The 15,886-nt window shown below is 44.2% G+C and overlaps 1 protein-coding gene across 17 annotated transcripts in view; it reads left to right on the top strand.

Annotated features, from left to right (window-relative positions):
• The window catches only part of SEC31A (SEC31 homolog A, COPII component), a 71,461-nt gene extending 63,746 nt beyond the window's left edge, over positions 1-7,715 (top strand). For all 17 annotated transcript variants that reach the window (XM_090036933.1, XM_090036949.1, XM_090036948.1 and 14 more), the window contains 2 exons: positions 6,097-6,168; positions 7,084-7,715. In XM_090036933.1, the coding sequence (XP_089893059.1) occupies positions 6,097-6,168; positions 7,084-7,263 (252 nt within the window). In that variant the 3' untranslated portion in view covers positions 7,264-7,715. The remainder of the gene's footprint in view (positions 1-6,096; positions 6,169-7,083) is intronic.
• The last annotated feature ends 8,171 nt before the right edge of the window (positions 7,716-15,886 follow it).

Here is a 15,886-nt window from a genome sequence, read left to right as displayed (position 1 = left end):
CCGATCCTCCTGGGCCTATCACACCCCTGGCACCCCTTTACCAGTGCCCCTGGGCTGGTCATGCACCTGGCGCCCCTTTACCAGCACCTCTGGGCTGGTTAAACAACCTGCACCCCGTTACCGGCACCTCTGGGCCGGTGCTGCAACCTGCACCCCACTACTGGTGCCTCAGGGCTTGCTGTGCCCAGGCCTCGCCCCACTGGGCCTGTCTTGCATTTTTCCCCCGCTCCTCACCCTCTCTGGAGCGCCTCGCCCCCTCTAGGGCCTTTGCCGCACTTCCTGTGCTTCTCGTCCCCCCTGGGGGCCTGAGCGCCCTTTCGCGCTCTCGCCCCTCTGGAGCCTGTGCGCCCTTTTGCAGCTGGGGCTACAACCCCCACACACCGAGCGCCTCTCCAGCACTCAAAACGCTGTGCCCACTGTGGCACTGCTCAGTGTGCCCCTGCTGGGCACTAGGAACCCCCAAGCTACTGGGGAGCCCCTGTGAGGCCTCCTCACACCCCTACAGCCTCACCCGGTCCTCCGGTTTAACCATAACAAAACCATGAGCCAAGCGGCTACAACACAAACAAGAAGCCTACCAGCTTATAACACAAAGCTTGCACTCACTAGGCTCTTTAGTCATGGCCTCTTCTAGAGTTCTCTCTCTAGTCCATATCCTCAAGCCAGTCTGGTAGTCAGGCTGCAAACATATGCCCGGCCTGCCACAGAGCTCCTACTCTTGCAGCTGCCAGAAGGGAACTGCCCCCTAGGCTCCCGCCGGGCTGTTTATAAAGGCCCGGCCCGGCCCGGCCCCCTTATGGTCACCTGACCTGTCTGGTTGCTGCGGCAACCGGCACCTGAGCTGCCCATGCTGATTGGCAGCTCCTTAACCCTATATTAGTCACAGGACACCTCCTTGATCCTGTGACATCCAGGTATAGACTCTAATTATTGTAGGTCTGCCTTGAATTTGTCCCCCTCTGACTGCTGCAGTAGGAAAAAATAAATCTAGGGGGTCAGGTAACCCTTTGCTCTCTGCTTCCCCCCCAGTCTTTTCCCTTGGCAGCTGCTTCCCTCTCCTTACTTTCAGACCCTGCATTCCCTGAACACATAGAAGTGAGAAGCAAATTTGAAAACAATAAATTTGAAATAAAGCATGGCTGTAGAAATGTGCATGTATTACCCATAGACTTAGTTCATCCAGAACTGATGTATGTTACGTTTTTTTTTTTTGAACCTGCTGCAGGTTTTAGCGCAGGTACTCCATAAACACACTTTTGGGCAGCACTTGAGAACTTACTTATACTTATTATAAAAAGTGCATCCTATTAGTCCAAGGCCAGAGGCTCATGGTTTACCACAAAGTTCACTGGGCTGAGCCCCAGCAGAGTGAACAATATTTCAAACCACAGTGATCCCACAGCTCAGCATTGCTTAGTATGTGTCCTCCAAATAACCCAAAAAGGATCCATGAGTTAATTAGCCCCCACTTATGACTGGAGGTGGTTGTTCTTGTCACTAGTCCTGGGATCCTCCCAAATGAGGTGCAGGACAACCTAATCTGGCTTCACTAATCATATACACCAGGCTGAGTGAACTGTTTGGGGCCCCATTTGGTGATGTTTGTCAGACATTTAAGGGTGGTGAAGAAACGGGAATCACTGGAAATGGGAAAGAGAGGCTCAGCTCAGCTGTGGGAATGAAGAGGAAGTTGAAATGTATGAAATGTAGTGGCTCACAATGACTTTGAAAAGTCAGTGGTGAGGGGGAGGTGAGGGGGACTTCGCTTAATGAGCAGCACCATATGTCTTCCTCATATGGGCTATAGTAACTATCCTTGTGGTCTGTTTCCATCAATGTTTAGCTAGCGTGGGCCGTGTGTGTTATAGTCATACTTAGTGTTGACTGCATTTAATCAACTTTATAGTTGGCTTCCATTGTTGAGTACATGCTGCTTTTGGCAGGAATTTAATGATATACAAGGAACTCTCACTAAATAAATTGTCTATAATTATAAGATGAGGGGCTTTTTTCCCCCATGCCAATTTGGGAGGAGACCTTCTCATGTATATGAATAAATATGGTAATTAGTGGGACAGGGTGGTGACTGTGTATTAATCAGTGATAATATTCCCTCATTAGTATAGTAATTTTTCAGTCCAAAGAATTCCAGAAAACTTCACAAACTCAAATTTATACACAGGGCCCCACATGCCACTGTGACACCACTGTTCTGAGAGTGAAGTGTAACAGCTGTTCAGAAACACATAGCAAGAACGTAAAATGGGAAACAAGCAACTAGGGGTGAAATCCTGATTTCACTGAAGCCTGGGGTTAAACACTCCCATTGAATTAATTGAGGATTCTGTCCAGGATCTTTTGTTTGATGTAGTGCTGAACAGCCTGACTGTCTACGGGGCCAGTTTCCAGGTCTCCATAACTTTTCTTTCTGGGGGAGTAGGGCAAGACAGCACCACTTTTTAGGGAGAGAGGGAGGGAAGAGAAGAATTCCTTTTGTCACACAACATTAAGCTCCTTCCATGCTAGTGTTGATGGGCACTAAATGGGACTCCCTTGTCTTTTTCCAACTGGAAGAACTGGGCTTGCTTTGGGAGTGGAGTGAATTCTGCCCCTGTCTCCATTAAGGGTTCTTTTCCTGTCTCTTCCCATCGTACACACACACCTGTGAAGTATCCCCTACACTAAATTAATCCCTACACTAAATTGATTCTGTATGTCATGTTTCTATTTTGCTTGCTTAATCAGCTCCTTTAACTGGGAGCAAGAAACACCATCTGCCAATGTAGATACTAGTATCAGCCTCTTGAGTCTGAGATAGTGAATGGAAGCACCAGATTATTCACCAGTTCTCAATAGTTGACATGCACTTTGTGAGAGCAAACAGAAAGAAAGTTTGTAACTTAGAGACAGGGAAGGACAGTGTTCAGTCAGCATTAAGGGAACCATAAGAATTGGCAGGGAATGTCATTTCTGTCCTCTGAAAATTGTCAAGCTTACAAATTGTGTCCAGTCAGAATCAGAATGAACCCTTCTTACAGACAGTGCTTACCTCCTCTCACAGTGGCTAGGCAATTGTGGGCAAGGGAGGAGGAGCAGCTGACCAGGGATGGGTGTGTTCTTTACCTCCGTACACCCTATGGCACCCTTAAAAGGATCTTGCAGCACCTTGGGTGCTCCAGTTCCCCAGCTGAGAATTACAGCTTTAAGGAAAATAGTGTAGAGGGGAGGCAGCTAATAAACGATAATAAACTCTTTGTCCTCTTCTTCCCACTATCATGACTTCTTCATTAAAAAAGAGTTAAATTCATATTCTGTCACCAACACCCTTTTTTTCCCTTCCTGTATCAGAGACATTTTTTCTAGTATATCAACATAGTCATTTGTTTATAAGTCCCGTAGACTTTCTTGGGAGCAATACATATCCCACCATGTAGTAGCAGGAAAAGCATTTTTGTTTCCATCCATATATTTGTGGGCAGATATTAGCAGACTCTACCAGGACCTGTTGTTCTAAAATTGATATGCTCAACAGGGGCTTGGGAGTCAGGAGATCTACTTCCAGTTGTCCCAGTGGCTTGGGTGATAGCTTCATGCTGTTTACTGAACATACACATTCACTCCATCCCTTTGGTCTTCAATTCCCCCCAACCTGGAAAATGAGAATATTACCACATCCTGTTAAGTGCTTTGAAACTAGCATCACAAATTCTTGTCTGAGAGACCAAGTCATAAGAGGCATTTCCTTCATCCACTCATTTTGAGATCCCATTTTTTGTCTCCTTTAAATCGTGGGCTACTATACAACATCCCACCAAACTGATGCTGAAAGGTGCTAGTGGGAATGATGATCTCTGATGCTTTTGCCATGTGAAGCAGTCACATTTTTAATCTCTGCCATTCCTCAACCATCCATTACTCTTCGGATCTCTGCTGGAACATACCGTTAGACTTTTTAATTCTCTCTCTGCTATTATTTAACTCAAGAATGCATTCTGACTCAGTGAAATGTATTATGTGCATATATGCATACGCCATATTTTCTGATGTATAAGATGCAGAATTTTTTTCCCCTGAAAAAAGAACTCTATACAACGAAGATGTGTAACAATGAATGCATGAAATTGGTATAATAAAAGTTGGCTAAAATTCAATACATTTTATATTAAAACTTTCACCCAGAATCTTATCCTTTTTGGGAAGAGTGCATCTTATATACATATATGTGTCTTATTCATTGCAAAGTAAAGTATGTTGGTTCCAGAAGGTTCTTGCAGTGGCCAGGAGAAGAAATGCCAAGATCTTTCCACAACAATGCTCTCTTCTGGGGCTGTTGGCTTATTTTAATTCATGTTTCAATTGTGGCAGCACATAATGTTCTATTTAAAACCTTATAAATAGCAGTTTATACTTTGATTATTCTTGTGTAGAAGCTTATATTTTTACAGCTGTTGGCAAACCTCATCTGGAATGAAATTCACTGTCCCTCTCCCCTCAATGGTGTGATGATCTTAGTGGCAAATGATGAAATTCCACCCCATCCCTGGAGTAGAAACACAAATTTCCCCGAGGTGAAAGAAAACACCATTCTAAGAAATATTTTACCACTGCTGTGGCAAAATGACCACAAATGTGTTTGTAAATTGTCTTCTCATTGCAAACGCACACTAAGTACAAAAGGTGTTTTGTGGGGGGTTGGGGTTTTGTTTTTCTTGTGATAGGGAGGGCTTAATTTTCAGAGTTACAATCAGAATTTGTTTGCAAAAGTACCTATTTCTACTCTTAATAGCCTTCAATTAGAATAGGTTCTGAATGAGCAAACTACATTTCTTCAATTTTTGTCCCTTGTTACTGCCTATTCCTCAGCCCTCTTCATCATGTCTGGCTATTTTAATCTTACTATTATTTTTACGTATCTGAAAAAAAGTATTTCCCAGTAACTGCAAAACCAAATTTTATAATGTCAGCAACGTCTGTGGTGACAGGTACTCATCAAACAGTGTGAAGGTGCTGTATAATTAAAACAATGCTAAGCAAGGAATCTCAGTTTCTGCTATCCATTTATGTAGTTCCTTTTGTAGCTAAAACCTTTCATCAAATTAAAATCAGGACTGTTTTCCTCAATCAAATATTGTTCAATATCTTCATTAAGTACTTGGAGAATAGAATTGAGCATATCCTTAATAAATCTGTGGACAACGCCAGGTTGGGTGGAGCAGCAGACACTTTAAAGGAGAAGATTAAGATTCAGAGTGACCTTGATAAATAATAAAAATGGTTTGAAATAAACAGTATGAAATTTAGTAAGGATAAGTGCAAAGTACTGCACTTAAGAAGGAGCAATCAAATGCAGCAATGTTGCAAAAAAGGACATGAGATTTCTCAGGGATCACAAGCTAAATTAGGAGTTAACAGTGTAATTTTGATGCAAAAAAAGCTAATAGTGTACTAGCATGTATTAGCAGGTGTGTTTGCAAGTCACAAGGAGTGCTGCTTCCATTATCTAGCACTGATGAGGCTCACCTGGAGTACTGAATCTAGTTGTGAGCTCCACAGTCCAAGAAAGACATGGATAAATTAGAAAGAGTCCAAAGAAGAGCAATAAAGCTGATAAGAGGTCTAGATGACATACCATGTGAGGAAAGGCTTGAGAAAGTGGGATTGTTTAGTGGGGAAAAGAAAAGACTAAGGAAGGATTTTACAACAGTCTTCACAAAATAGGTTGTTAGGAGAATGGTGATCAACTGTTTTCTGTATCCAGAGGACAAGACTAGAAGTAATGGTCTGTAACTGAAAAACAGAAAACTTACGTTGCGTGTCAGGAAGACTTTTCTAACTCTTTTAGTATTTGACAAAGTCGGTTGTTGCCTATGAGAGCTTATGTCTCTCTGAACCAAGCACCGCACTGCCCTATCTTCTGCCTGGCTTCAGACTAGTGTAACTTGCCACCTCCAAACTCAGAGGGTTGGTAAACACCAAAACAACAGTTTACCTAGAGTTTGAGCAAGGAGTTGGACAAGATTGACCTCCTAAAATCCCTCTTGCCCTGCTTATCTATTATTCCTATGTTGTTCTACTTTCTTTTCTTTTCTGTTACAGCAAACAAAGAGGAAGCTAGATGATGCAAACAAGCGTCTGGAGTTTCTATATGACAAACTTAGGGAACAGACAGTAAGTCTTTTGGGGGGCGGGGAGGGGAAGGGTATTACTTTATACCTGTTGCATTTTATAAGTAGGATGTGTATTGTGCTAGTAGTGACCCTATAGTGCAAGGTATTGGGTAAATCTATAGTAAGTGTCCCAGAGAGCTGATTGACCATCTTGTCTGTTTAGTCTAAGGAAATAACATCCCCATTTTACAAAAATGGCACAGAAAGGTAAAAACCCAGATCCTCAAAGGTTTTTAGGTACTTAACCAATATTGAAACCAGTGGGACCTAGATACCCTTGAGGATCCAGGCCTAAGCAATTTTTTCAAGGTCACTTTGGCAGAACCAAGGATTGACCATGTATCACCTGAATACCAGTCTGGTACCTGAACCACAACATTTTTCTTTAACAGCAAATATTTGTTTCCATTTATACGTGGAATAATTCCAGGAGAGCTGCCATACCTGAAAATAAATGAAAAACTGGGTAACTTAATTCCACTAATATGATTTATTCAGCATAGTATTTAACATTGGTACTCCAAGCTCATGGAGATAAGATATCAAAGTGACATTGAAATCTCATGTGGGCTTTTCTGCAGTGGTAGAGAATACAGGCTTTCATTCATCTTCCAGCCCTCCTCAGCAAAGTTTTCCAGACAATTTTCCCCCCTAATATTCTGGTGATTAATTGAGTATTTCCCCCACCCTGCTCTTAATGACAGCTCTGGGGTCTATTGAAATCAATGAAAAAAGACTTCCATTATCTTCACCAAATTATGGTCCAAGCCTATGATGCTTTAGCTTGCCATTTCTGATGGATGATCCAGGTTTCCACACAGTCATCAGTTTGAGGTCCAGCTTCGGCTAATTCAGTCTTCTGCCTTCAATGCTTTTCTTTCTGCTAAACATTTTTGTCTTGTTGGTTTCATTACAGCTTTCCCCCACAATCATCAATGGCTTGCACAGCATTGCAAAGAGCATCGAAACGAGAAACTACACAGAGGGACTGAACATCCACACTCATATTGTCAGCACCAGCAACTTCAGCGAGACATCCGCCTTCATGCCAGTGCTGAAAGTTGTGCTTACCCAGGCCAATAAGCTGGGTGTGTGATGTGACCTCCTGACCTTTGCGAAGCTTATGATGTCACTTTTTCCAAAGAAGTGCATTTCTACAATAATATGTGCAAGACATGGACCAAGTATCAGTCCCTATAGCATGTTGCGGTAGAAATCTGATCCATGGCATTAAACCATTCCTGCAGAATATTTTCACCTTAGAATGGCCATTGTGCCCTGGTGCTTTGTTTTTATTTTAATCTTTTATCATCCCTAATGATTCCTGTCTACAGATGGTGTATTTAATGGATTATGCCCCATATTGTCCATTTTAAATGCATGCTATACTGCTAAACAGTGGCTTTTAATATACAGGAGTACCCTACAGTGATCCTACTCCTATCAAAGAAGATGATAGATTGTGTATCAGACTTTCAAACAAATTCTGTCCCTTACCTCCCTCCCTGTCATTCCTTCATATCCACCAGATTAAAGGGTCTGATCCTGTTTTAAGTGTATTTGGTCTTTCATTTTTTTCAGAACTGCCTTCAGTTCAGCCCAATAAAATTTAGATGTTGAACAGCTTAATTTTGCACTGGTTTAAATAAGAAAAATAAAAACTAATGTGGTATTTTCAGTAAATGTTAATTTATTAAATCGTTTGTTCTGAAATGAAGCTTTGGGAGCTGAACATGGAGCTAAAGAGGAGCATTTTCCATCCCACTGGAAAGTGATGGACGTGTTTTCTCAGTGTTCAGGATATTGCAGAGCATCTTACGCAAAAGAAGAATTAAAGTTCTAATCAGAATTTACGTTGAGACATATTTGCATTTCCCTGAAAGGCTTAGAAGAACATTGAGAAACATCAACATCCATTTTTTAATGATTTCACCTCTTAGCTTATAAAGTGACCTGAGTCGCAGTCTAGAGAGTTGGACATTTAGCACAGAAACAAAGGTAATTTATTTTTCCTTTAGACCCCTGAATTTACAGGTGGCCATTTCTCCATCTGCCGACATGCCCCGGTGTGCTTTGTCCTGTGACCTCATAGCTGCCATGGAGCTGGCTAAGGGTGAGTCAGAGTGATGCAAGATTCATGTGTTTTAAATATCAACTGTATTACACTTTTCAGGGTTTTTTTAATTTTACTGGACTTTTTAAAAATTGAAAAATATGTGAGGAATGATAAGTAAGCCTAGCAAGGGCAACAATTACTAGAGTCCCTGATGCAAGAGGCCAGTAATTTTTGCGGTGATCTCTTGTATTGGACCAACTTCATGAGTGGAATAAAATTAGAGAAACTGTCGAGCACAAGATATTCTTCATCAGGTCTGAAGGGAAAAGCCCTTCTCCTCTACAGTCCTTTATAAAGGAATAATACCTGTAACAGCAGTTTAGATGTATGGAAGCTCAAAACAATGAAGGCAGTACAGTGGAAAACTTGTGCATTATCTGGTACCAAGATTTTTGAAGGCAGGCAAAAATAGTAGGTTTCTAAGGACGTGTTTAGGCAGTTATATAAAGGTGACTGGTGTCAGATGTTGGTGGCCTGATGTTTTTTAAAATCATGTAAAGGAGCCAAATGTCAATTTCCTCTACTTTTTTGAAAATCCTGGTGTGTGCATGTCCAGAAAACTCCTCACCTTTTTAGTTTTGATAGCTTCTGTGCCTCTGTGCAAGGTGGCCAGCCTGTTTGGGAAGTAATTCCTCATTCAGGAGTGAAACAACTCATGCTGCTTATGGTTAACAATAGTCCATTGTCTCTGCTGTGCTTTTTCTAGTTTTTTTTAAGTACATTTTCTACATTTTTTGTAGAGCAAATTGATCTGGCCCAGCAGAGTAACTGTAAAAGAGAAGCAACATACAAATCTGGCTTCTGGAGAAATGTTAATTTAGGAAGGAGCAAAGAAACCCTCAGCATGGTTATAAAAGACTTTTTTAAATGTTAAGAACTAAATGTCTGTTCTGCACACTGTAGAACAAAATAGGTGCTCCCTCCCTGAATCAAAGCTGAGGCACCAGTAATTGTGGAAACAGAATCCTGAACTCTTGACTTTGACCCAGGAACCGCACAGCCTTTTTGTTTTACAGCTCATGAACTTCATAACCTCATAAATTTTGAAATTGCCAGGAGAACATCAGCCATCAGTTTCCTGGGGAATTAGTTTGCTTGAATAGTTACTAAATAATAACAATGATGACAACAATAATAGCATTTTCTTTTCACCTAGTTGATACACCTAAGCAATGATGTACACTCCTGTTTTTTCAGGAACCTTTGAAAGTATCCCAATTTATCCAGTTCACACGTATTCTATTAAATCTTGTTACTACAATGGGCTATTGACTTTGGTGCATAGTGGCATAGAGGTGAAGTACAGCAACACTGCCAGAAAACCCAGTGATAAGGAAAAGGAACCATTTTTCTTGTCCAGTTGGAAATATGAACTTGTCATCAACCTGCCAATTGAGTCTTGGACCATATTTTCTAATAATTCCCAGCAACTCTATAAATTGACAGAAGAGAGATCAGAGTGTGACAGCTTTTCTGTTTCTTCCCATGAGAACACCTTCTCCAAACTGGTAACACAATGAAAATAATGTTTTGGTAATGGAGAGCAGAGAGGGAAAGGCAGGACAGATATTGGGAGTAAGCGTGTAGAAACGGCTGTTGTCACATATGAGATGGGAATAAAGTTCAGACAGCTAAATATATTAGTGTGGGGGGACCAGATCAGTGATGCAGGCAAATAGAGACCTACTAGCTTGACCTTGAATAGTATGCAGAGTTTTAGACAAAATTTTGAAGGAGGGAATAAAATGGGATAAATTGGGATCTTAGGTTGCCAAAAGCAGACCATGCCAGACTAACATCATAAGCTTTCTATGATAACTGATTTTACGTACAAGGGAAATGTGGTAGAACTATCTGAATTTCTGTACAGCAGTCAATATGGTACCACATAGGAGCTTTGAAAAGGAAACTAAATAGCAAACTGTATATCAGCCGAATAAATAGAGAACAAGGTAGAAGGAAAAGGGGCTGCCATGCAGTGGATAGGGAAGAGATGAAAGATGATCTTTATATGGATTAAAAGCTAAGTCAACATTTTATCTTGGTTTTCAGTAAAGAGGGTGAGAACAAAGATAGGAGAGCTCATTCTCATTCTCATTAGATTGTAGAACTGGAAATCACAGCTGAGGCAGAAGCAAAACTCAAAGCAGATCCTATATTACCTCTTACTGCTTACTGTATTTCCTTATGTGTAAGACACCCCTGAAAAAGAATAATATTGTAGAGAGGTTTTTAACACATGTGATTTGCAATTTGGTCAGATTGTTACAGTGATTTAAATTATTTTTTGTTTTGTAGCTTCAGTGTGCAAAGATGTGCCTTAATTTTAAACCTCCATGGGGTGGGGAGAACATGAACATGTCTTATAACTGAAAATGTTTGATCCTTTCCCACCATGCTCAAATCTCTGAAAAACATAATGGAGAAGGTAGATGGGTCCAGTCCTCCTACTGCTTTTTGACGCTTAGTGTTAAGGCTAAGATGCCAGCATGTTACAGAAGTAGATGCATTAATTGAGTTGTTTTCCGGGATTCAAATAGGGTAGAATAAGATCGCAGTTAGATGCCTAATTGGTGGAATAAGATCTGTCCCAAAGAGCTTAATGCACTCAAATTAGAGGAACTTGGATAATCCTGAAAGAGTTGGCACATGGAATCACAGTTCTGGTATCAAAGGCTGGTATCAAACCTTTGTAACAACTCTGCCAACTTGGGGGTGGTACCATGTGACTGGAGAAGAGTAAATGTAGTACGTGTATTTAAGAAAGGGAGCAAAAACTGGTTCAGGTATCCTGAGACCCATTAATCTGCCCTCACTGGTATACAAGGCTTTAGATCAAATTGTAAATGAAAGTCATGGAGGTTGATGGAAAATGGATAAAATGGGAGAATGGGTTTACAAAAGATATCCTGTCAAACTAACCGGACTTTTTCTATGATAATATAAATTATTTTCTAGGCAATGAAGTGTACATCATCTCTAGATTTTAGTAAACCATTTGATAACATGCCACACATGGGTAACTAAGCTGGACAAGGTGGGAATATACAGATTGTCAGTAGGATTATGAACTAGCTGAAGGGGAGATAGCAGTGGGTAGTGTTGAAAGAGGCACTGTCAGACTGTAGCAGAGATGAGTGGACTTCTTTAAGGGTTGGTGTTTGGATCTATCATGTTTAATATTTTCATTAATGACAGTGGGACAAAAAGTGGGAATGTGCTGATTGAAATGTGTGGTAAACACAATGTTGGGAGGCACACACATTGTAGAGGAGGATTGAACAAGAAGAGCTGGATAACTTTGAGGACCAGAATGATAAAAATGGATAGGCAAGATTTCATAGTTTCATAGCTGGTAGGATCGGAAGGGACCTGAGCAGATCATCAAGTCCGACCCCCTGCCATAGGAAGGAAAAAGTATTGGGGTCAAATGACCCTGACATGATGTTCATCCAGACTCCACTTAAAGACCCCCAGGGTAGGAGCCAGCACCACTTCGCTTGGAAGTTAGTTCCAGATCCAGCTGCCCTGAGAGTGAAGTAGCGCCACCTGATGTCTAATCTGAATTTACCCTCTGCCAGCTTGTGACGGTTATTTCTAGTCACTCCTGGGAGTGCTCAGGGGAACAGGGACTCCCCCAGTGCCTGCTGGTCCCTCCTGACTAGTTTGTAAACAGCCACCCTCAGCCTTCTCTTGTGTAGGCTGAACAGGTTCATGTCCCGTAGCCTCTCCTCGTAGGGTCTTCCCTGCTGCCCCCGATCATACAGGTGGCCCTTCTCTGGACCCTCTCCATGCTGTCCACATCCCTCTTGAAGTGCGGCGCCCAGACCTGGACACAGTACTCCAGCTGCGGCCTGACCAGTGCCGCATAGAGAGGGCGGATCACCTCCTTGGACCTGCTTGAGATGCATCTGTGGATGCATGACAAGGTGCAGTTGGCCTTCCTGCCCGCATCCCTACACTGCCGGCCCATGTTCATTTTGGCATCAGTGATGACTCCAAGATCCTTTTCTGCCTCTGCACTGATGAGAAGGGAGTTCCCCAGCCTGTAGGTATGGTTCCGGTTGTTCCTCCCCAGGTGCATCACCTTGCACTTATCAGTGTTGAAATCCATCCTGTTCTCATCCGCCCACCCCTGTAACCTGTCTAGGTCCGATTGCAGCCTATTCCTCTCTTCTAGCGTGCCCACTTCCCCCCACATCTTAGTGTCATCTGCAAATTTGAACGGGATGCGTTTTACCCCCTCAATCAAGTCCCTGATGAAGATGTTGAACAGTGCAGGCCTGAGGACTGAGCCCACTCTCTGGGTGTGGTCCTCCAGCCAGTTGGTGACCCATTTGACTTGTAGGTGTAGACACCACAGTCCCCCAGTTTTTTAATGAGAACAGGGTGAGAGACAGTGTTGAAGGCCTTCCAAGAGTCCAGAAAGACTACGTTCGCTGCTATCCCTGCATCTAAGGATTTTGTGACCCGGTCATAGAAGGCCTCCAGGTTGGTCTGACAGGACCTGCCTCTAATGAATCTGTGTTGGTTGCCCCTAAGCATAATCTTCCTTGCTGGCCCCTTGCGGACAAGTGTCAGGATAATTCTCTCAAAAAGCTTATCCAGGATCGAGGTAAGACTAACTGGCCTATAATTTCCTGGGTTCTCCTTCCTCCCTGTCTTGAAAATGGGAACCACATTGGCCCTTTTCTAGTCCTCTGGCACCACACCAGAGCACCATGAGTGCTCATAAACCCATGCCAGGGGTCCTGCAATGAGCTCTGCTAATTCCCTCAGCACTCTGGGGTGCAGATCGTCCGGACCAGCTGATTTAAATATGTTTAGTCCCTCTAGAAGTTCCCTGCCTAGATCCTCACTGACCCTTGGCCTAGGTGCACTTCCCCTGGGGCCTGTGGGGGTCCTGGTATGGGGGGCTGATCCGGTCCCTGCTCAGGAAAATGCAGTAAAAGAAATTGTTAAATAGGTTAGCTTTGTCCTCTAGTGTGATGATCAGATTTCCTAGTGTGTCCTGCAGGGGCCCCACATTACCCGGAACCTTCTTTTTCCCCCTATATATTTAAAAAAGGACTTCTTGTTGTCCTTGATCTGGGAAGCTAGTCCCAATTCCATCTCCGCCTTGGCCTTCCTGACTGCTCCCCTGCATCCTCGAGCAACTGAAGTATAGTCACCCCTGGTGATGGCCCCTCCCTTCCATTGGGTGTACGCCTCCCTTTTAGCTAGGAGATGTTCCCAGATGCTTTTGGTGAGCCATGGGGGCTTTTGCACCCTTCTGCTCCCTTTGATCCATGTTGGGATTACCTCCCTTTGGGCTTGGAGGATCGTCTCCTTAAGGAGCAACCATTCTTCTTGAACACCTGGCTCCCCTCCCCTCCCCTCCGGGACCTCAGTGCTTCCCTGACTATTCTCCTTAGCTCACTGAAGCCCGCTCTCCTGAAGTCCAGGGCTGCTGCCTTGCTGCAGGCCTTTGCCACCTTGTGCTGGATGGTGAATTCCAGCAGGCGATGATCACTGTTGCCCAGGTGGTTGAGCACCCGCAGCCCCCTTGCCAGGTCATCGCCCATGGCCAGCACCAGGTTCAACAAGGCATCTCCCCTGGTGGGGCTGTGCACCTCCTGGGTTAGATGGAGGTCCTGTATTTCAGCTAGGAACCTATGTGAGCGGTCAGACCTGGCTGACTGCTCTTCACAGCAGATGTCTGGAAAGTTCAGGTCAGCCATGATAACCACATCCTTTGACCTAACTACCTCCATGAGCTGACTTAAAAATTCCTGGGCTAGCTCTTTCCCTTGGTTGGGTGGTCTGTAGTAGACCCCTACCATTAAGTCTCTTTCCCCTCGACTGCCTTGTATTCTAACCCAGAGCACTTCAGTGTGCCCCTCCTCTGACCTTGTGCTACTTGATGAGGTTGTGTATTCCTCTGTGACGTACAGCACCACACCCCCGCCTTTCCTACCAGTCCTATCTCTCCTGTACAGCCTATAGCCCTTGATATTCACCGCCCAGTCATGCACTGGGTCCCACCACATTTCTGTGAGCCCCACTATGTCTGGGTTGGTGTCAGCTAGCAGGAGGGTAAGTTCCTCCTGCTTGTTCCCCGTACTACGAGCTTTTGTGTAGAGGCATTTGAGGCCTCCTAATGATGTGTGCACTGGCCCCCTAATCTCAGTACTGTCCTGGCCCCTGTTGCTTACCTGGGTATTTGTTCTGCTTGTTGTTGGTCTAGGCTGGGCTGTTCTTGTGGATGATACTTAGTTTAGTGGTCCAAGACTTCCTCTGCCCTCATCTTCCTCTTCCCCCCATGAGCCTAATTTAAGCCTGCCAGAGGATATCCACCAACCTAGAAGAGAACATACGCTTACCCTTACCTTTGGGGGGAAAATGAAGCCCATCTCACCCGAGCATGTCTCTCGACCTGATGTGTGGGTCGTTGTCTAGGAAGCCGAAGCCTGCCTCAAGACACCATTCCTGAAGCCGCCAGTTGGTCTCTCTGATGCAGGTCTTGTGTCGTCTTCCACGTCCGCTCACTGGTAGGACAGAAGAAAGTGCCACCTGTGCCCCTATCTCCCTCAGCACATTCCCCAGAGCGTGGTAGTCCGTCATCGGGTGATCAGGACTTCTGGACACATCATTTGTACCCACGTGGATTAGGACCATGGGGTAGTAATCGGTGGGCTGGATCACAGCCTGGATCATCCCCATCATGTCCTGAATCTTTGCTCTGGGCAGGCAGTAGACCTCATAGTTTCATAGTTTGTGGGGTCGGAAGGGACCTGAGCAGATCATCAAGTCCAACCCCCTGCCTTGGCAAGAAAAGGACTGGGGTCAAACAACCCCAGCAAGGTGTTCACCTAACCTTGTCTTGAAGACCCCCGGGTAGGAGCCAGCACCACTTCACTTGGAAGTTGGTTCCAGATCCTAGCTGCCATGACAGTGAAGTAGCGCCTCCTGATATCTAGCCTGAATCTACCCTCTGTCAGCTTGTGACCGTTATTTCTAGTCTTATTTCTAGTCACTCCTGGTAGTGCTTGGGGGAATAGGGACTCTCCCAATGCCTGCTGATCCCCCCACAACTAGTTTGTAAACGGCCACTGGATCCTCCCTCAGCCTTCTCTTGTGGAGGCTTAAACAGGTTCAGGTCCCTGAGCCTCTCCTCGTGGGGCCCGCTGATCATGTGAGTGGCCCTCCTCTGGACCCTCTCCATGTTGTCCACATCCCTCTTGAAATGCAGCACCCAGAACTGGACGTGGTACTCCAACTGTGGCCTGACCAGTGCTGCGTAGAGGGGGAGGACCACCTCCTTGGAACTGCTTGAGATGCATCTGTGGATGCATGACAAGGTATGGGTCTCTCCAAGATATTCTCCTTGGGGATGGTTGGTAAGAAGTTTCTTGCCTCCCTGAAGCTCAGAGTCTTATCATCTCAAGCTAAGTCCGTGACATTTTTCTCTAGGTTTTTTTCTCTTGTACAGCTAATCCTGATAGCACACTTGGTCTAGGAGAGTCTAGCAGAACATCAACTTCCCTGCTGTTCTTTGACCCAAGCAGTCACCAAGACTCAATGGGATTAGTCTGAATAAGAATCTGCTAGAACTGGGGGGGGG

Source organism: Crocodylus siamensis, chromosome 2, assembly GCF_052110815.1.
Source record: "Crocodylus siamensis isolate JL-2025a chromosome 2, ASM5211081v1, whole genome shotgun sequence".
Lineage (NCBI taxonomy): Eukaryota > Metazoa > Chordata > Crocodylia > Crocodylidae > Crocodylus > Crocodylus siamensis.
The sequence above is the reverse complement of the archived record's forward strand: the minus strand, read 5'-3'. Positions and strand labels throughout refer to the sequence as shown.